General features: G+C 53.3%; 8 protein-coding genes across 8 annotated transcripts; 2 read left to right on the forward strand and 6 right to left on the reverse strand.

Annotated features, from left to right (window-relative positions):
* Window positions 1-69: 69 nt before the first annotated feature.
* BO66DRAFT_430491 (putative adhesin) lies at window positions 70-1,029 on the reverse strand (the record flags this gene model as incomplete). Its single annotated transcript, XM_025650527.1, has 2 exons — window positions 70-524; window positions 1,026-1,029. The coding sequence occupies 2 exons, from the start codon at window positions 1,027-1,029 to the stop codon at window positions 70-72; spliced, it is 459 nt and encodes a 152-aa protein (XP_025501304.1).
* Window positions 1,030-1,590: 561 nt separating this feature from the next.
* On the reverse strand, window positions 1,591-3,483 carry BO66DRAFT_379055 (ATP-dependent (S)-NAD(P)H-hydrate dehydratase; the record flags this gene model as incomplete). Its single annotated transcript, XM_025645825.1, has 5 exons — window positions 1,591-2,945; window positions 3,019-3,075; window positions 3,199-3,235; window positions 3,293-3,332; window positions 3,390-3,483. 5 exons carry the CDS (start codon window positions 3,481-3,483, stop codon window positions 2,061-2,063), a joined length of 1,113 nt encoding a protein of 370 aa, XP_025501305.1. The 3' UTR covers window positions 1,591-2,060.
* Window positions 3,484-4,151: 668 nt separating this feature from the next.
* Window positions 4,152-5,505, reverse strand: BO66DRAFT_379058 (uncharacterized protein; the record flags this gene model as incomplete). The annotated part of the gene is made up of 2 exons (XM_025645826.1): window positions 5,211-5,505; window positions 4,152-5,156 (listed from the first exon to the last, which is right to left on the reverse strand). Exons 1-2 carry the CDS (start codon window positions 5,214-5,216, stop codon window positions 4,152-4,154), a joined length of 1,011 nt encoding a protein of 336 aa, XP_025501306.1. The 5' UTR covers window positions 5,217-5,505.
* Window positions 5,506-5,953: 448 nt separating this feature from the next.
* Window positions 5,954-6,739, forward strand: aspf8 (ribosomal protein P2; the record flags this gene model as incomplete). The annotated part of the gene is made up of 2 exons (XM_025645827.1): window positions 5,954-6,112; window positions 6,198-6,739. The coding sequence occupies 2 exons, from the start codon at window positions 5,954-5,956 to the stop codon at window positions 6,366-6,368; spliced, it is 330 nt and encodes a 109-aa protein (XP_025501307.1). The 3' UTR covers window positions 6,369-6,739.
* Window positions 6,740-6,992: 253 nt separating this feature from the next.
* On the forward strand, window positions 6,993-8,469 carry BO66DRAFT_473329 (40S ribosomal protein uS19). Its single transcript, XM_025653034.1, has 5 exons — window positions 6,993-7,091; window positions 7,175-7,193; window positions 7,457-7,514; window positions 7,708-8,004; window positions 8,073-8,469. Exons 1-5 carry the CDS (start codon window positions 7,074-7,076, stop codon window positions 8,140-8,142), a joined length of 462 nt encoding a protein of 153 aa, XP_025501308.1. The 5' UTR covers window positions 6,993-7,073; the 3' UTR covers window positions 8,143-8,469.
* Window positions 8,470-8,563: 94 nt separating this feature from the next.
* On the reverse strand, window positions 8,564-10,320 carry BO66DRAFT_473330 (S-adenosylmethionine-dependent methyltransferase; the record flags this gene model as incomplete). Its single annotated transcript, XM_025653035.1, has 3 exons — window positions 9,978-10,320; window positions 9,623-9,922; window positions 8,564-9,499 (listed from the first exon to the last, which is right to left on the reverse strand). Exons 1-3 carry the CDS (start codon window positions 10,245-10,247, stop codon window positions 8,564-8,566), a joined length of 1,506 nt encoding a protein of 501 aa, XP_025501309.1. The 5' UTR covers window positions 10,248-10,320.
* A 308-nt stretch (window positions 10,321-10,628) lies between these two features.
* On the reverse strand, window positions 10,629-15,037 carry BO66DRAFT_473331 (carbamoyl-phosphate synthase (glutamine-hydrolyzing) CPA2). Its single transcript, XM_025653036.1, has 3 exons — window positions 14,312-15,037; window positions 11,117-14,166; window positions 10,629-11,056 (listed from the first exon to the last, which is right to left on the reverse strand). Exons 1-3 carry the CDS (start codon window positions 14,670-14,672, stop codon window positions 10,949-10,951), a joined length of 3,519 nt encoding a protein of 1,172 aa, XP_025501310.1. The 5' UTR covers window positions 14,673-15,037; the 3' UTR covers window positions 10,629-10,948.
* An 865-nt stretch (window positions 15,038-15,902) lies between these two features.
* BO66DRAFT_393717 (uncharacterized protein) lies at window positions 15,903-17,702 on the reverse strand. Its single transcript, XM_025647823.1, has one exon. It carries the CDS (start codon window positions 17,622-17,624, stop codon window positions 15,996-15,998), a length of 1,629 nt encoding a protein of 542 aa, XP_025501311.1. The 5' UTR covers window positions 17,625-17,702; the 3' UTR covers window positions 15,903-15,995.
* Window positions 17,703-18,880: the final 1,178 nt, after the last annotated feature.

The raw sequence follows: 18,880 nt of genomic DNA on the forward strand, positions 1-18,880 counted from the left end.
AATCCCCTCCCCCTCCCCTGAAGACACCCCGAAGACACCCCCAAAGATCTCTCCCCCTCAGCGACCCCCCTAAACCGGACAAGAACTCTGCACCGGCACCTCCGCACAAAGCTGCGGACTGGCGCCGTACGGGTTGTCGCACAGGGTATTGCACTGGGTGAACTCGGGGACAAACACCAGGAACTGGAAGTTGGGGAAGGGCAGCCGGAACTGCTTGGTGACGTCGGTGTTGGCGGGCGAGGCCTTGTAGCCGGCGCGGCAGGCGCAGTGGAAGCGCGTGCCGGTGTTGATGCACGAGGTGGTCACGTCGCAGTTGTTCTGGCCGGAGAGCGGGTTGCAGGTGCCGCAGATGGGGGCCGCGGGAGTTGGGTGCCTGTCGGGGAGGCGGTGGCTAGGAGGGCGGTTGCGAGGAGGGGGAGGAGGAGGGTTGAAGTGTACATCTTTATTGATTTGGTGGCGATGGTTGATGTATGTTGGGATGTATGAGTATGCTTGAGGGATGTGGGGGTGTTGGTTTGGATGTACTGTAGCTGGTGTGATTTGATTGAGGGGGTTCTTTGGTATTGAAGAGGCTTAAGTGATGCTCGTGCTGATGCTGATGCTGATGAGGAAGGAAATGCCTCGATTGATCAGGGCTTGGGGATAGGGGCTTATATAGGGCTGTCCTGGTGGCGGAGCGCAAGGTTGGCTGGTTGCAGAAACTGGGCATGGAGTCCTCAAGCACTGCCCTATGGATTGATTCCAAGGCAATGGGCCATGGCATGACATGACATGGCGGGTCTCGGGGGGAGGGGAGCCATGACATCGGTAAGTGGATCCTAAGATAGGGCTCAGTGTTACTATTCCCGGTGAGGCTCGTATAGCTCGGAGGCAGGGTCGTGCACCGGATACTGCTCAAACTCTGAACGACGAGTACAGCCCCCCAGCCCCTCCAACACACACGTCCTAGGACCCGGTTCCTCTGAGACAACAGGTTCTATCTTGGATGTGGGTGAAAATAGAAGATGTGATCCACCAATCCATACGCATATGGTTCGGCAACGCGGCCGGCCGGCCTGAATACGAGATCTATACCTAAGTGGTTGGGTCTTCCCTGTCCATCTGAGCTGGCAGTGCTCGTTGAGGCTAGGTAGATGTGAGACAGTGCAAGAGTTCTTGTAAGGAAGTGTTGGCTAAGAGTTGGAGCTCGCATCAGGTGATGTAGTATTTTCAAGCCGCATGTCTCTGATTAAGCTCAGAAGTACGCATGGACAAGCTGAGATAAAGAGCCCCTTCGTTTTTAGGATCTTGTTGGGCACTGCCTACGGGTTTCGCCTGTCCGCGTGACGAGTAGATGCCCAGGTAGTTCTCCATCAAGGACTTTTCGGATCATGGCTGTCTCATGGAGACAAACTGGTACACAAGAAGCTGACTCGGGCTCAAGCTCATAGTCGAGAGTCTCCTTGACTGAATTGTTGTCTCTCATGGACACGTTCTGAAACCGGCGTTGGGAACTATTGAAAATAGACTTCATAGCTCTGCTTTACAGCAAAGCGGTGGATAAATGTACCCTGATAGAAGACCATCTGGCTTGCTTTGGGGTAGGATACTGTAGTAACTAGATTCGACTACTGTGATTTTCGGATTTGCGGTTGAAGCTACGCACGTCAGGCATGTTAGATGCGAACTAAGCCCTGTGGCTCTCAAGACGAAGCCAAATCCTGTTGTACAACCATTTCTCATCTGAAGCAAGAACGCATGTAAGCCAAAAGCAGACACCGTTCATCGACTAGTCAAAGTAGAGTTCTGTGTTCCCGTGTCTCGGCCGATGGAAAAAAAGTCAATCGCGCATATACCCCGGATTTGGGGCGGGATATGCATTCAGCCTTGCCCCAAATACGAGCTTGTTGCAGACGTCACTTTGACTACCAGGGAGCAATCCATGTATTTATAGACAGGATACGTGCCAAGACTCCATAGGGAATGAATTTCATTATGCCATGACCTAGCACAGCTCCCCAACCGCAAGCTGCCGACTAATATTACAGCCTCTTGGATGCTAACCCTAGCAGAGACATCCTCTACAGGTGCATTTTGGACGCTTCGGGCTCACCAATCAACTTGAGAAAGCTCTCGTGGACCTCATCCGTCAAATCGCTGGCCTGCATACTGCGGCCCTTGGCAAGGAAAGCTCGTCGGGAGCACTCCCGCGTAATCGAGCTACCAGCAAACGCAGCCAGAAGCAGGGTCGTGCAAGGCGACATCCGCTTATCCTCGGACTCAAGCTCCGCCCGAATGTCTTCCTTGGTCTGCGCGTCCTTGGCGTTGTCTTTCTCACCGGAGTCCCAGAGCCCGTCGTGGTAGGCGGCTCTCCAGGCGAGGAGCGTGCCCAAGGAGCCCGTCAACGTATCGCCTTGGCCCCCGCTGCGCTTCAGGCCTCCCTGAATATCGGAGATGAGCGTCGTGATCCCGTTCGAAATCACATCATGGGGACCCTTCTGGATGATGGTGACACCACCCAGCGCATTGGACAATCGCTCACAGGCCTTGGATTCCTCGCTCGTCCGGTCCGCGCCGTCCGACTTGGAGTTGATTTCCGCGAGACTCGGCACGTCGATCCCCAGCGCTTTGGCCAGGCGGCTGAACTCGTTCACGTTGGGCGTCAGAATGCACTCTTTGTACCCGCGCACCAGATCCGGATCCTCGGTCACGAGGAGGAGCCCGTCGGCGTCGAGGACAAAGGGAATCGAGCGGGACCGCGCTTCTTTCATCACCTCCGTCACCACCTTGAGGGTGACCCCGTCGCGACCCAGGCCGGGTCCGATCACCAGGCAATGCAGCCGCGAAAGCATGTTGATGATTGGGCTAGCGAGGGATGGGGCATCGATGGACTCGGGGTCCTTGACCGAGGCGCTGCTTGGCAGAATAGGGTGGACCATCAGGTTTGGAGAGTAGGTTTTGATGACCTAGACGAGCGACATTATGAGCATTTCCCCCTTCCCCGCTCCCATGAAAGCTGGGTAAGATCTATCAACTTACGGTGGCTGCCGATTTATCACAAATAACGTGGCTCTTTTTGTGATTCGTCAGAACGGAGATCTCATGCACGCAGCAGACAGAGTGGGTTCCCAATTGCCTACCATATCGCATCCTGCAGCTCCATGTCAGTTTGGGCATCCCTGTCAAATACACTTGGAGGAAATGCTTACCTAGTCTGGCCGATGCCATTGAGGAGAAGTACGGCGCGCCTGTGTAGCTATAACATTCCTCTCAGTTTGTTGCAATGCGAATGTTTGGTTTGGGGGCAACGAACTCTAAAGAGCCTCCGATGACTGCAACGCGTCCATGCTGTCCTAGATTGATTGTAAGTCGAGAGTCGGAGCGCAATGCAAGGGCTGCCAGATTCGAACCTTTGTGGAATTGCTCCAGCATGGGCGGCACCATCTTGCGCGCCTTCTTGAGAAGGACTTTGGAAGAGGCTGATACATGATGGACAGACTCCATTTTTGCTGTGACCAAATGCAGTGAGTGAGCCCGACTTCTAAGGAATGATTGACAACAATTCGATGTATTGGAAGCAGGTATTGTATTTTGCGATTAGAAGGTGAGCTGATGTGGTTTAAAGAGACGGCGGTGGAGGGAGCATAAAAGTGATGTCACCGCCTGCAGGTGGGGCTGATTGAAGCAATGATAAGAAATCCGGTCCGTCCATGCAAGGCCAATCTGTTACTCGGTATTTTCTTGTTCAACAATGACGATTGCATTGGTAATGGCTCAATTCTATTGCAGAGTCCGGGTCCTGAAGTGTGGCCTAAAGCTCGAAGCTCAAACTAGACAACAGCGACGCTCCCCATGATTGTATATAAACGTTGTGATAAAAATATGTGACTCGAAGGAAGACGATTCAACACTCCATCTATCGACACCTTGATGCTCGCTGATGCTCATCGAAACAACTTCAAAGACAGCAAAAGGGCAAGAAAAGAAAGAAAACAGCAACGACATATGTAATGCACCCTCGGGGTATTCCTCGCTGATGCTCCGTTTCCAGGGAAAAAATAAAATCACAAAACACATAGGAAAATGATGGAGTGACAGGGCGGGTCCGCCTATGTGTAGGGAGACCAAATAATAGTCAAATCTTTATTCGTCCATTGTATGCTTCCGCCGCATTATCGACGCGCAGCCAGTGCATTGAGCTTCTTGAGGCGTTCCATTTTAGCCTGCTTGGCTGCCTGTTCAGCATTCCATTCCTCCTCATCCTCGCGCCTGGCTGCTGCCAGAGCAGCAGCCTCTTCCTCCTCCATAGCATCGTAGCCAGCCTCCATATCGGAAGATCCCGAATCGTAGTCATCGTAGTCGTCGGCATAGTCACCCTCGTCTTCCTCATCGGTTCCCAAGTACTCATCCATTCTCGACCGCTTGCTTCGAGACTGGGCCCTGAGGTCACTGGGATTCCGCTTCGCCGGCAAGCCCGCTGTTCCACGATATTCGGGTTGTACAGGACGGGGTGTAGGTCGCGAAGTGCCTTTGTAGGAGAGCTCTTCCGGCTCCCGCTTTTTCACAGGCTTCGTAACGCCAGGTTTAGCACTTCCAGCTGCAGTGGTAGTGGCGCCAGGCTTTTTAGCCGACCGACTCTCCTTCTCTTTGGTTTGAGCTTCTGTCGCTCGTTTCTTTCGTTCTACCTTGCTAAGCTTCTCCTTAGCAGCAGCCTGATGCTTGAACATACCCACCTGAGTGGGGGTCTTTTCTTGTAGCGCCTTGGCTTTGGCCATGAGATCTGCAAAGGAGCCTTTGGGGGGTGGCTTCGAGGACACCTGCGCTGATCTTTGAGGCGTGGATGAGCGACTTGTGGAGGCGGACGCCACGGCTGCTGTGGGAGCACTGGGACGTGCCTTTCCAGCTGCGGGGATTGTGGGCTTAGGGGCGGTTGATCTGAGAGGTGCTAGAGGTGCCAATTTTGACGAACGTGGCAGCGGCTCGTCGGCTTTGCGCTTTATCCCCTGCGAGAGGGGTTTCCGTTCTGTTGTTGGGGGAACATTCCGTGGTCCAAGACTGGTCTTGCGTACTTCGGTTCTGACAGTGGAGGAAGTGACAGGTGGCGATACGGTGGAGGAGACTTGGGGGATTGGGGACGGTTTGCCCGTCTCGATGGACGAGAGAACAGAATCGAGAAACTGGCATGATTATCAGTAACGGCATCGGCGAGGGTCAAGGATGAGGTTCCGTACACTCATGATGAATTTTCAGATGAGAGAGAAATGGGTTTGATCAGAGGTGGTGTCAAAAAACCCAGACAAGGATGCGAACAAAGAGGGCTTCACCGTCGGTGGTTAGTATGACGGGGTAACTTCATGACTTCGTTGCGGAGCCACTTTAAAGATTCGATAGAGTTCCAAGCCGGAAAGTGCCACTCTTCAAGATCTCCGGCAAGACATGGGATACAGACAAAAGGAGTGAAATATGCAGCCAGTGCGAACTGTTACCACCTCCGAGAGTACCACGAGGAGGTCGTCTGGATAAGGCCGCCGGGCAAAAACGGTTGCAAGAAGTCAGTCGCCATCCCATCGTCTGAAAGGCAAGAGAGCCACGTGACCGTCGCATCGAACCTCGCTTTTGGACACCCAAGGCATCAATACAGGATACCCGCCTGCGCCACAGGTGCTCGCTTAGCGGGAACTAGCACGCAGGCCCACGCGCCACAACCCACCAGCCGCAACGCACTTTTCTCGATTTTAGACGATTCGGTTCTGACTTCTTCTTCTTCTGTCCACTACCTCGCAACCCGACGTCTCAGTCTCCGCCCAACTTCGCGGTTAAATCGATTGATTCTCGTGTTCGGATTCTATCCAAGAATATCTGTAAGTTCTTTCTACAAGACGCCTTCTGACTTTCTGTGTGATGATCTCCGCGCATTCTGCAATATCGAGAATAGTGATCTAACAATTTTCTTTTCACTTGGTTCAGATTCAAAATGAAGCACCTCGCAGCCTACCTCCTCCTGTCCCTCGGTGGCAACGCCAGCCCCTCCGCTGAGGACATCAAGTCCGTCCTCTCCTCCGTCGGTATCGATGCCGATGAGGAGCGCCTCACCAAGCTCATCTCCGAGCTCGAGGGCAAGGACCTCCAGGAGGTTAGTTTTGCGCCCCCAGATTGATAGGACCGTTGCGCACCCAAGGGAGACATCGACGCTAACAAGATTTTTTCTGCTACTACAGCTGATCGCTGAGGGTGCCACCAAGCTCGCCTCCGTTCCCTCCGGCGGTGCTGGTGCTGCCGCCCCCGCCGCTGCTGCTGGCGCTGCTGCCGGCGGTGACGCCCCCGCTGAGGAGAAGGAGGAGGAGAAGGAGGAGTCCGATGAGGACATGGGCTTCGGTCTCTTCGACTAAGCGCCTCGCCTCCGCCGAACATCGAGAAAAGCAAATCGGTTCGTGGGGGAATGGGAATCTGGCGGCGACTGTTTTCAGACTTGGGGGGAAAATTGCCCGTTGGTCTGGCCAAGCATGGATGCATCAGGCTTGCCTGATGCCGTCGCGAATCTTGCATAAGTAAGCTGAGAAAAGCTTTTTAGCCAATATAGATTCTCTGACCTCCCGATTGATGACCCATTCTCGTGATTTTAAAAGTAATGCGTAGTGAAGATCTGGATGTAGAACTAGGGGCTAGCTACGATATAGCCGTATCTAACCTCTCTAAAGACGTTGAATAAGTGATCTGGCTCTGGCGACACTGGTATCTTTACGATCATGCATGATTACGGATATAGACTGCGACTCTCGGCGAAAGCGATACAAGGGCCCGCAAAAACCATGCCAATGATACGGATGGCTATCAAGATTACCCCATATGTATCAATCTCGCAGGAGAAGCCAAAGGCGGTCGGCCCTATAGATGGGTTCCCGAAGCGGACTAGCGGGGAATAGGGTCGCAACCCTAGACTAGTCGCTTAGACGAGGCGGCAGCCCACCTCCCGACCGCAGCGTAGAGGCACAAGAGACGCCCGACGAACGTTCATCGACACGACACGACAACCTATATTCCTTCGCTTTTCGAGTCCCGTTCGAAAAGCGACCTTGAGAGGAACACCCGCAAAAATGGCCGACGAGCACTACGTGAGTACTCCTATATGATATTGAAGGGTCTAGCCTAGTAGGCAGGGGGACAAGGGAACTATTGACTGACTTTTCACTTGCAGAACGCCGAGGAGGCTGCCGGTACGTTGAACTCGAAATACCTCCCCTTTTTCTCTTCCCATTCCTGTCGAGCACGATATAAGAACGCGGTATCGGATATACAAAGGAATCAGTTATGCGACAAAGATGGAAACGATATGGATGTGACTTGTGTGGTGATGACTGCGGATGGCGGACGATACTGTCGACAAATTTTCTCCTCGGGAACGCTTTGACGAACACGATGCACAACACGATGCACAACTCAAATGGATCAGCCCACTGACGTATATTCGCACGAACAGAGATCAAGAGAAAGAGACAGTTCCGCAAGTTCTCCTACCGCGGTATTGACCTCGACCAGTACGTTACACCATAAATGCACCAACTTCACCGATCCATTTCCCCCCTGGGCCTCGACTTCGACCGAGCACCACAAGCGCCTTGTTCTACACGGACCAATTGCGACATTTCTCGGTCGCAAAAGTCGAAGCTCAGGGAGTTGTGTGTCAAATTGATGGAGAAAGAATGGAATCTGACTCGGATCACCATATAGGCTCCTCGACCTTTCCTCCGAGCAGCTCCGTGATGTCGTTCACGCCCGTGCCCGCAGACGCTTCAACCGCGGTCTGAAGCGCAAGCCCATGGGCCTCATCAAGAAGCTCCGCAAGGCCAAGCAGGAGGCCAAGCCCAACGAGAAGCCCGACCTCGTCAAGACCCACCTCCGTGACATGATCATCGTCCCCGAGATGATCGGCTCCGTCGTCGGTATCTACTCCGGTAAGGAGTTCAACCAGATCGAGGTCAAGCCCGAGATGGTTGGTCACTACCTCGGTGAATTCTCCATCACATAGTACGTCATCCGCCCGTCTCCAGATATCTATATGCATGTGTATGGTTCATGGTCTAACACCCGCACAGCAAGCCCGTCAAGCACGGTCGTCCCGGTATCGGTGCCACCCACTCTTCCCGTTTCATTCCCCTCAAGTAAAGAAGAAAAGCTTTTCTCTGGGGAGTTGTATTGGAGGATTTGGGCGTACGGAAGTGCTGGGAGAATCTACGAAAAAATGGATGGATACCATATGCATTTCTCTGGGTTCATCTAGTTGTATGTCAAATGCGGGTCAGCTGTTTGCATCTCAATATAAAGGTCTTGTCGGCATGAGAACGAACCAAAACCCGGGAGTCTTCGGAATTCTCTCGATGATGGAGATATCCCAGGGCCTCAGTTTCTTTTTCTGGGACTGAGGCCGCAGACTTTTGTTTTAATCACGGAGCGAAAGTCTAATTTAACGAATTCACCTTCAACAACTTCAACAACTCCTCATATCATTCCTTGTAGATCACCACCACCCATAGATACTCTACCTTGGCGTATCCTACCCCCCCCCCCCCTGCCCCCATATCTTCAACTACACTTTCCCATCTAAGATCCACTCAACCAATCTGCCCACCTTCCCAAACTCCTCCCTGATCTGTCCCTCCATCCGCCTCGGATCCAACCCCGCCGCCGCAAACTCCGCCTGGACCTGCCCGAACAACCCCCCCACCAACCCCTGGAACCCCGGCACCGCACAACTCCTCCCCTCCAGCGCGACTAACCGCCGCAACACCTCCCACAGCACGAGACTGAAATTCACCTCGAACCGCTCCAGCGCCACCTCATCTTCGCCGCCGTGCGTCACCTCCACCCCCTGCGACAGCAGCACCGCCAACCGCGCCAGCGCCCACGCATGCACCAGCCGGATCGGATGGATCTCCCGCGGGTACACGGCGGGGTCGATGCGGAGGTACCGCACCGCGGCGTGCGCAAAGGCGGCCTTGTAGCGCTGGCGGGCGAGCAGGGCGGCGATCAGTTCGTCGCGGAGGGAGACGTAGGGCTGGGTTGTGATGCGGGTTGGGGGGAGGTTCTGCAGCACGGTTGAGATGTCGGTTGCCAGGTCGTTGGGGGCAGGGAGGTGAGGTGTAAGGTCGGAGGAAGAGTCCGAGGATGTGCGAGAGAGGAGGGCGTAGGCTTGTGTTTCTGCTGCAGCGGAGTCTGTAGGTCCTTGTTCGTCGTTCCCTTCGTCCCCCGGCTGCTCGCATCTCGTGCACCGGCAGCGGAAGTAGTACCGCTCGCGGAGCTCCTTCTGCCGCAGCGGGCGCGGGTTGGTGGTGTCGACGTAGGAGATGAAGATCTGGTCGCCCTGGGCGATGGGCCGGATGGCTTTGACGTACAGCTCGTCGCCGTCGAAGCCGACGACGGCGTTGTAGTCGCAGCTGTGGTTCATAAGGGCCGCATACGGGTGCAGGTAGAGGCCGATGCGGTCGTACAGTGCATTGGTTAGGTTGAAGGAGTTGAGTTCGAGCTTTTCCAACATCCGTCAGCTTCCTGCTTCTTTTTTCCCTCTTTCCCTCTTTCTCTTTCTGGCTATGCTCCGCCAAATGTAGGGGGGCCTTCAGAACGTGGGGAACAAGCAAAGGGTATTCACCTTAGCACCATAAGCCGAAATCACCTCTTCCTTCATCTCCACCCCCGAATAAGCTTTCACAGCCTTCGAAGAGATGGAGATCCGCTGCCATTGCGCGGGGTTCTCCTCCCGGATGTCCTTGATATGCGTCTCGAGCTGCCGAAACAGCTCCACCTCCTGCGGGGGGTACTTCTGTCGTTCGCTGCGCAACGCCATCCGCAGCACGGCTCTCGCGTTGATGGGGAGGATCCGTGGACGGAGCTTCTGGAAGATGGCGCATTCGAGCGAATGCGCGAACTTCCAGTCCTTGGCTTGACATGTCTTAAACAATAACAAACGTGAGCACAAGCTTAAGCTGCAGGATAGAAAAACCAACCCTATCGCAGTACTTCACGATCTGGCATCCGGTGCAGCCTTTCAGGCGTCGGTCGTCGTTCTCGAGCTGTCTTCTTCCCAAGCACCCAGAGCATACTTCGCCCAGCTGGTGGGTGTCTAAGACTGCCACGAAGGGTATGGAGATGTGCAGGACGTCTTGTCCGGGGTTGATGTCGGTCGCAGCGAAGAGACCTCTTCCTAGACCATCTGGAGCGATGGAGGGTGTGGTCCTTTCGGGGGTAACAGGAGCAGGGGCCGCCTCCTTGGACATCTTTATGCCTTTGTTGTACGCGACGTTCTCGGTTGTTGCTGTTCCTCGGCTGCTGCAGATAGTTAGCTCCAGTGATTAGATCCGAGGGTATTGCTGGGCTTGAGCAAACAACAAACAAAAAAAGATTGCCGATATTTTGATCCACTCTAGCTCTGCCACGGAGCTCATTGACAACCCGGCTTTTTACATCTAGATCATCGTCCAGCAGCAAACTTTTTGTTATTCGGATTGTTACCGTGACCCATAGATTAGTCATATAGTGTCCTTCCACAGCACATCTTACATGTTTAAACCGGAGAATTACCCATGTAAAGATCCAAAGTAGAGAGATTATTGTTCAAATAACAACTAAAAATACAATTTTTAATGGGAAAGCCGACTCACTAAATCCTTCACCCTTGCACAAGGCCTTCTTACGAAAACTATGAATAAGCAAGGCATGGGCAACACAGCTAATGATCCACAAAACCAATCAAAAGTACATGAACGTATTCATCGTATCGTCTTTTTCAAGACGAAGCAGAACCCCCCTCCATACCAGGGCCAGTAAAACATCATATCTATCAACATGGAGCCTTATCCGCTACGCCAAACACGGCGGCTTGAGGGTGCCTAGGAAGACACTCATCCAAAAGCCGCAATTAGATCTATAAAGAAAACTTTTTGCGTCCCTTTTTTCCTTCACTACCATGAAACTTCGTTTACAGCAGCTTTCCGCCAACGAAGTCGGACCAGGTGCGAACCTCAGCAGGAATGCCTTCCTTGCGGGGCAGCTTCTGGCTCATGGCCTGGGCGAAGAGCAGAGCAGTCTAGGGGAAATTGGTTAGACACTGTATGAATAGTCAAATGTGGGTCAGGATCGTACGTACCTTGGTCTCCATGAACAAGGGGACACCGAAGTCGACAGCGTTACGTCTCATAACATAATCTTCGTCAAGGAGAGTCTTGCCACGGGTCTTGGCAAGGTTGAAAGTACCACGGATGTTGTACTTCTGGAAGACCTCGCGGAGGGCACGCTTGTCCTCCTTGGGGAACTCAATCACCTGCACGGCGACACCGGCAGCCGACTCGAGGTGCTTCTTGACAGCCTCGCTAGCAGCGAAGAAGTTGAAGCCCAGAGGCTGGAGGTACTCCACAATCTGAGACAGGGCAGGGTTGGTGATGTCACCGCCGAGCAGGATACCCTCACCAGGCTCGGGAACACGGAAGTTCATGGTAGACTGAAGAGAAGCCCAGTAGGCCTCAACAACGTCCTTACCGAAGCAGGCAATCTCACCAGTACTGGCCATCTCGACGCCCAGGAAGGGATCGGCACCAGCCAGACGAGTCCAGCTGAACTGGGGAACCTTGGTAGCAAGGTAAGGGCGCTTGACGCTCATGAGATCGACAGGCTCAGGAACGTCACGTCCAACAAGGGCCTTGGTAGCAACATCAATGAAGTTGGTTCCCAGAACCTTACTGGCGAAGGGGAAGGAGCGAGAAGCACGAAGGTTGCACTCAATGACCTTCAGCTCAGGCAGGGCACCCTCAACATCGGCCTTGATGATCTGCATGTTGAAGGGACCAGTGATGTTCCAGGCCTTAGCGACCTTCTCAGCGATCTCCTTAACGCGGCCCATGACAGACTCGTCGAGGTCGGCAGGAGGGAGAACAAGAGTGGCATCACCAGAGTGAACACCAGCGGGTTCAACGTGCTCACTGACAGCGTGAAGCAGGAGTTTGCCGTTGGAAGCAACGGCGTCAACGTCAATCTCCTGAGCTCCTTCGATGAATTTGGTGATAACGACAGGGTGGTCAGGCGAAACAGCACTGGCGTTGAGGAGCTTCTCCTTGAGCTCATCGACGCTGTAGATAACGTTCATGGCAGCGCCAGACAGGACGTAACTGGGACGGACCAAGACAGGGTATCCAACGGACTCAGCAAAACGCTCAGCCTCAGCAACGGAAGTGAGCTCCTTCCAGGCGGGCTGATCGACACCGATGCTGTCCAAGATCTGGGAGAACTTGTGTCTGTCCTCGGCGCGGTCAATGTCCTTGGGGTCGGTACCGAGAACGTGAGCACCGCCAGTCTCCTGCAGACGGAGAGCGATGTTCTGAGGAAGCTGACCACCGACGGAAACAACGACACCACTGGCGCTCTCGAGCTCGTAGATATCCATGACACGCTCGTAGCTGAGTTCCTCAAAGTAGAGCTTGTCAGCGGTATCGAAGTCAGTAGAGTAGGTCTCGGGGTTGTAGTTGATCATGACAGTCTTCTTGCCCATGTTGCGCAGGGAGAGAGTAGCGTTGACAGCACACCAGTCGAATTCAACAGAGCTTCCAATACGGTAGACACCGCTACCCAGGATGATGATTCCGTGATCATCGAAGGTGACATCGTGAGAGGTAGCGTTGTAGGTAGTGTAAAGGTAGTTGGTGTCAGCAGGGAACTCAGCGGCAAGAGTGTCAATCTTCTTGACCCAGGGCCTGATACCGAAAGACTTGCGGCGAGCACGGACATCATCCTCAGTAGCGCCAACAAGGAGAGCGATCTGCTTGTCAGAGAATCCGAGCTTCTTGGCCTTCAAAATGACCTCCTTCTGGAGACCGAAGAGGCTGCCAATCTCCTTGAGCTCATTGTTGCAGTCCACAATGTTCTGGAGCTTGTAGAGGAACCACTTGTCAATCTTGGTCAGCTCGTGGACACGGTCCACGGTGTAGTTCTCGTGAAGCATAGCCTGGCCAACAGCCAACCAGCGGCGGTCGGTAGGGTTCTGCAGAGCATCGTCAAGGTTCTCGAACGCATCGCCCTGGAAGCCAACGAAGCGAGGGTCAACCTGGCGGATGGCCTTCTGGAAGGACTCCTCGAAGGTACGACCAATAGCCATGACCTCACCAACAGACTTCATGGCACTGCCAATATCTCTCTTCACGTGCTGGAACTTGCTCAAATCCCACCGGGGGATCTTGGTGACAATGTAGTCGAGACTGGGTTCGAAGTTGGCAGTAGTTGTCTTGGTAACAGCGTTGGGAAGCTCAGGAAGGGTGTGACCCAGACCGATCTTCGCAGCAGTGTAGGCGAGAGGGTAACCGGTAGCCTTGGAGGCCAAAGCAGACGAACGAGAGAGACGAGCGTTGACCTCAATGACACGGTAGTCAAGACCATCGGGCTGCAGAGCGTACTGAACGTTACATTCACCCACAACTCCCAAGTGACGCACAATCTTGATGGCAGCAGTGCGGAGCATGTGGTACTCCTCATCAGACAAGGTCTGACTGGGGGCAACAACGATACTGTCACCGGTGTGAATACCAAGGGGATCGAAGTTCTCCATGTTACATACAGTGATGCAGTTGTTGGCCGCGTCACGAACAACCTCATACTCAACCTCCTTCCAGCCACGGAGAGACTTCTCAACGAGAATCTGGGGAGAAAGAGTCAAAGAACGAGAAGACAAGTTCCTCAGTTCCTCGGGGTTGGCAGCGAAACCGGAACCGAGACCACCCAGAGCATATGCGGAACGGACGATGATAGGATATCCAACCTGCTCAGCAGCCTTCAGGGCATCGTCAACGGTGCTGACGGCAATGGACTCAGCGATAGGGATGTTGATCTCGTTAAGAGCCTTCGAGAAAAGGTCACGATCCTCACTGGTCTCCAGGGTCTTGATGCTGGTTCCAAGAACTCTGACACCATAACGCTCGAAGATACCCATGCGGTTCATTTGCACACCAAGGTTCAGAGCGGTCTGACCACCGAAAGAAAGGAAGATACCATCGGGTCTTTCCCGCTCAATAACGTAGGTCACATACTCCGGAGTGACCGGGAGGTAGTAAACTTCATCTGCAAGCTTGTGATCCGTCTGAATCGTAGCGATGTTGGGGTTGATCAGGACCGACTGCACGCCGGCTTCCTTGAGAGCCTTCAAAGCCTGGGAACCTGCACGTTGAAAAGCTAAGTATTAGTCACCTCATTTCACAGGTATTGATAATGAAGATAGGCCCTGCATGACAGTGCGGCGCTTTTGAGCCCACAGCCTGGCAGTCAAACTTCACTGTTGAAAGCCAATGCAACATGAACGTACCGGAATAATCGAATTCTCCGGCCTGTCCAATGCTCAGACCACCACTACCGATGACCAAGACCTTCTTGACATCGACCAGGTTGCTGCCGGGCTTCACAACCCCACTGGCCAGGTAGCTGTCGGCGGAGGGAGCATTCGAGGACTCCGAAGCCAAGCGACGAAGAGCACTGGAGAAAGAGCGCAGCTGCTGTGGTCGCCACGGAGAAGGCGCCTTCGCCAATCTGAGACTCGAAGCCGTCGAGTGAGCCGTGGTCTGAGAGGAGAACGGGCGCAGAGCGAGGGCCGATCGACGGGATTCAGCCAAGCATCTCTGACGCAGGAGGGCGGACGTAGCCTGCCCGCAACGAGCGGCGAGAACCATTGCGCGCTGCGCTGATGGAAGCGAAAATTAAGGTACGAGGATGGGGGGGGAGGGAAGGGAGGTGCGATGAGTCAATTGAGAGAAATACACTCTCAATTGCTGGTCTGGAGGTTCCGAACAAGGACAAACCTGGAGACTCCGCTTTTTTTATCCGGCTCTCCTTGGGGTTGGTAGTGTCCCGCTTTCTGCCACACGCCCAAGTCACAAGGGGAGGACTCAAAAGGGAGGGTAGATGTCCCGACAGGATTGTCTAGGGAGGGAGAGAGAAGAGATGTGAAGACAAAGAAGCAAAGAGAGGAAGAGAAGGGATGAAGCGGAGGAGACGAAAGAAAAAGGCTCCGTCGGGAAAGGCGATGAGTCAATGCGGCACTTCTCCTCTGAAGGAGGGAGTCATGAACCAGCGCCAGTGGAATTGCAGTGGAGAGACCCGAGTGAGTCGACCACAATTCCCGAAAGTACAAAAAACTCCCCCAACATTCAGGGCCGATAAGAGCTCCGGTGTGCGGAGCCCTTTTTTTTTTTTTTTCCTCCTTCTGTGTTAGAGGCAAGGAAACAGCCACTGAAACGCTGGCCGATCTCGCCTTCTTAGTGGCCAATGACCTCACCGCTCCCATCACTAACCAATCAGCAAGTGCGAGGGTCGGCAACCGGAGTACGGGGAGGTGCAGCGACGCAGATGGTCGATGGGTCTTGACCCCATTAGTGCCATAGTCTAACTGCCCACTAAAAACCACTAGCAGCCGTACTGTCCAGACTGGAGCACAGTTGCCTGCGGTTAGCAATACCGATCACTAATATCCTGGTGTGCTGATAATGTTGTCCAGGGGTTAGTTGCACTGCTGGATCTCGATCCCTGGCGAGACAACAGAATGGTTCACAGTCATTGGAGCAGGCCTTGGTTCCTATAGGATAATAATTATTCAATCAGTATTAGACATCACTTAGTCTCCTTGTCCTACAGCCGCCAGCTGGTCTAACCCATCAGCCGCGCGTTAGGTGTAAATCCTACCAGCAAGTTTTGCAAGCCTAATGCTAGACTAGTAAGCGTGGGCGTCTTAGCAGATCAATGCTCTTCTGGTCTCCGCTTGCCGGCTAGGTAGGGCTCGCTTGCACGCTAAAAAAAAGTATGGCCAACTATGCCAAGGAACGAGGACTCATCTAAGCTTGAAGCACCGGCATTCGGAGGTTATCCACGTCTCGGGGTCAACCTACATACACTCTCACTTTCCCGCCTGCTCGATTTATGCTAGATCATATTAACTCTAGTCACTGACTTCCACAGTCGCACTGCGACTGTTGACTCTCTGATTAATGATATAGCCGTCACTCCCTGATACCTATAGTGCCCATGAGACCAGCCCACGGACCCTTGGGTTGTGCTTCACGCTGTTCTAATCTGGTTCGAGATCTAGTCATCCGTCCATGGTCTTGTTTTTCCTTTTGATCATCTCCCGTGATGCTCTCATCAGTTTGATTGAGCATTTGAGCAACCGCCTCTAGTTCCTGCTTTGCATTCTGAACTGATTCATTTCCTTCGGCCAGCTTCTGTTCCACATGTTCATGCTCGCTGGCTCCTGCTTCGTCGGATGCAAATGCCCATGCTTCAGCCAGAGAAATTACTTCGTCCTTCTTGGTAGGCTCAGCGAAGTTGGTAGCATGACGCAAGGATGCAGTCGCTGCTGCGCGACTCGAACGCGGCTGATCCGCAGGCATTGGAAACTCGGGAAGGAGATGACTCTCGTCTCTCAGGCGATGGAGCACGCGGAGGCTTGTAGCTCTCTCCTTGCCAAGTAGGCCGGATAAGTAGAACTTCTGTAAGGCAAGTGCCCGTTGGCTTTTCGAAAGCGGGAGAAGATTTTTTTCGGTATAGGAAAGCACATCCATTGGGTTCAACGATTGCGGCTCCGGTGGCGCATCGTTCTTCTGAGTGATAGTCGTAGAACAATTTGAAAGGGACACAGAAGGTACTGCAAGAGGCTGACATGCTCTAGAGGCGGCATCTAGCAGAGCCTTGCGAGCCTCGACGTACTCGGCATATTGCTGTGCAACCTCCGCTTTCTGCTCCTCAAATAGGCGCGTAGATTCCTCGAGGTCTTCGGGGGCCAGATCCAGCCTGGATCCACTGTCTTCGTGACTGCCAGCACTGACCAATTTCTCCTCCACCCAATGAATCAGTTCATCACGTGTTCGTTGTAGGGCGGCCGTTCTGACAGCTGGCGTGATGTTACTTGACAGGGAATTTTCGTCAAGGTTTACTTGTGCCTTCAATTCCTCCAGTAGCTCTTTTTCCCTGTCAAACTGGGCTTTCGCTCGAATAACTGCCTTCTCCAGTCTGTGCATCAACTCCTCAACTCTATCCCCTGCATTGGATGATGGTTGGGTTATTTCTTCCAGCAGCTCTGGCGGCACTCCAAGCTGTTTGTGGCTATCCTCGAAACTTTCAGCTCGTCTTCTGTTTCGTTCCCTAAGCTCCTGTGAGTAACGTTGGAACACTTGCAGCTTTGCAAGTTGGCGACGCTCACGGAGGAGATTGACATATTCGCTTAGGTCCTGAGAAGGATCGCATTGCGGTGTTTCGGTTGCTTTCTGTTGTTGCTGTTGTTGTTGCGACTCATATGCATTTTGCTTCTCTACAACTGCTTGATATTCCCTTCTCGCAGCAACGTTGGCTTGTAAAGCTTCCAAGTATTGCCTCCGCAGTCCAGTAATCTCCGGTGGAATGGACTTCACGCCGACAACTGCGTCATGAGGTACAGAAAGGGTGAGGTGCGAGTTGGCATTGAGTTCGGGGTTGTCGGGGTCGTTCTCCGCGAAGATGATGTGCGAGCGAACATAGGCAGTCAAGGCTTGGCGGATACGGAAGGCCTCCTGGCGGCTTTTGAGGTAAGGGGCAAGTGGTGCGGCGAATTCAGGAATAGGCTCACTTGAGGGTGGTGCGAAGCGGTCTTCCATTTGGGTCCAGGCATGTGGGGGAGTGATGGGTAGGAAAAGACACTGGATGATGCTAGTGGTGATCTAATGTGCGGGTTGTTTGTGGAGAGCTGGGACCGAGGGATTGGGGACGCACTGGAGTTGTGCCCGCTTTTTGAAGTCGGCCCGATACAGTGCCGCACCGCCGCACCACCGTGGCTCTGGCGGCGGCCCCGCAATGTTCACAGCAGGGGAAACACAACACCATATCTCAACGCTGCAGACAGCAACTTCATCAACAATTACGACACATAGCCTTCAGGGAAACGATTGAGTGAACAATCTCTTTGTAACAATCCCCGAACCTACGGACAAAAATGGCAGGATTCAAATCACGGTTTTCTTGCGGTATTGCAGACATATATTATGTAGGCAGAGGGAGGGGGAGGTGAGGACGTCGGAAATGAGAGGGGGGGGGTTTATACTCTACCGAATTTCCCGATATGGGAAGAACCGACCGGTCGCCATCACCAGCAGCATTCATGCCTCAAATTCTGCAGCACTAAGACAACATCATGCCCCCGGCTTCAGACCCGAGGCTCTTTGCTATGCTATTTCACCTCAGGGCAGCTTCTACTACGTCCTGTGGCCTCCGACCATTAGGCCTGGTACTTATGCATGTCAATTACGAGGGGGAAAAATAAGTACCATACCAGATACCAGATTGCGCATGCAGGAAGAGCTGCACTCGTGAATGGACTCTTGGGGCGCAATGACCCCTCTAGCATAAACAGCCAGGCTACTTAAGATATCAGTCTTAACCAACCGACCGGTAACTTATGGCACTCGCCTCACTAGGCGGTAGGTACAATTTAATGTACAGTACTTTACGTATAGATCCTGCTCGCTAAACGCGCTTGAGCCCAGCTGAATGAGACTCTTACTGCTACTAGTCCCACCTAGTCGTGTTCGTAAGGGGGTGATTCCCCCCCCCCGCCCCCCCCCCGGTTATCGTCATAATACTAGTAGCAAGATGGGTGATGTGACAGCACAGACTGGGTGCCTTAAGTGGGCCTCGGGTCTGTTAGTCGAACCAGGTATGCATGTGGGGGGCCAGGGGACTTTTGGTGGATATGAAGTATCCAGGATCCATTCAGCTTTCGTAGAACAAGGGACATGCAAAAGAGCGATATACATATGCACCATTCTAATGATCAACCAGTTCGATACACAAGATGTTCAAGGTTGATGATGGTCGAGTAATAAATAAGGTAGGCTTGTGTGGTGGTGCATTGCGT

The sequence above is a fragment of the Aspergillus aculeatinus genome (assembly GCF_003184765.1).
Source record: "Aspergillus aculeatinus CBS 121060 unplaced genomic scaffold BO66scaffold_41, whole genome shotgun sequence".
NCBI classification, from domain to species: Eukaryota; Fungi; Ascomycota; class Eurotiomycetes; order Eurotiales; family Aspergillaceae; genus Aspergillus; species Aspergillus aculeatinus.

What these genes read in the sequence shown, in the direction of transcription:
- BO66DRAFT_473329 (XM_025653034.1), top strand. An exon ending in CGCGGTATTGACCTCGACCA is followed by an intron (nt 7,515 to 7,707) that starts GTACGTTACACC and finishes ATCACCATATAG; the next exon opens with GCTCCTCGACCTTTCCTCCG. An exon ending in GGTGAATTCTCCATCACATA is followed by an intron (nt 8,005 to 8,072) that starts GTACGTCATCCG and finishes ACACCCGCACAG; the next exon opens with CAAGCCCGTCAAGCACGGTC.
- BO66DRAFT_473331 (XM_025653036.1), bottom strand. Translation starts at nt 14,672, where the DNA reads ATGGTTCTCGCCGCTCGTTGCGGGCAGGCTACGTCCGCCCTCCTGCGT. An exon ending in CGGAGAATTCGATTATTCCG is followed by an intron (nt 14,167 to 14,311) that starts GTACGTTCATGT and finishes TTCAACGTGCAG; the next exon opens with GTTCCCAGGCTTTGAAGGCT. An exon ending in CCTTGTTCATGGAGACCAAG is followed by an intron (nt 11,057 to 11,116) that starts GTACGTACGATC and finishes AATTTCCCCTAG; the next exon opens with ACTGCTCTGCTCTTCGCCCA.
- BO66DRAFT_393717 (XM_025647823.1), bottom strand. Translation starts at nt 17,624, where the DNA reads ATGGAAGACCGCTTCGCACCACCCTCAAGTGAGCCTATTCCTGAATTC.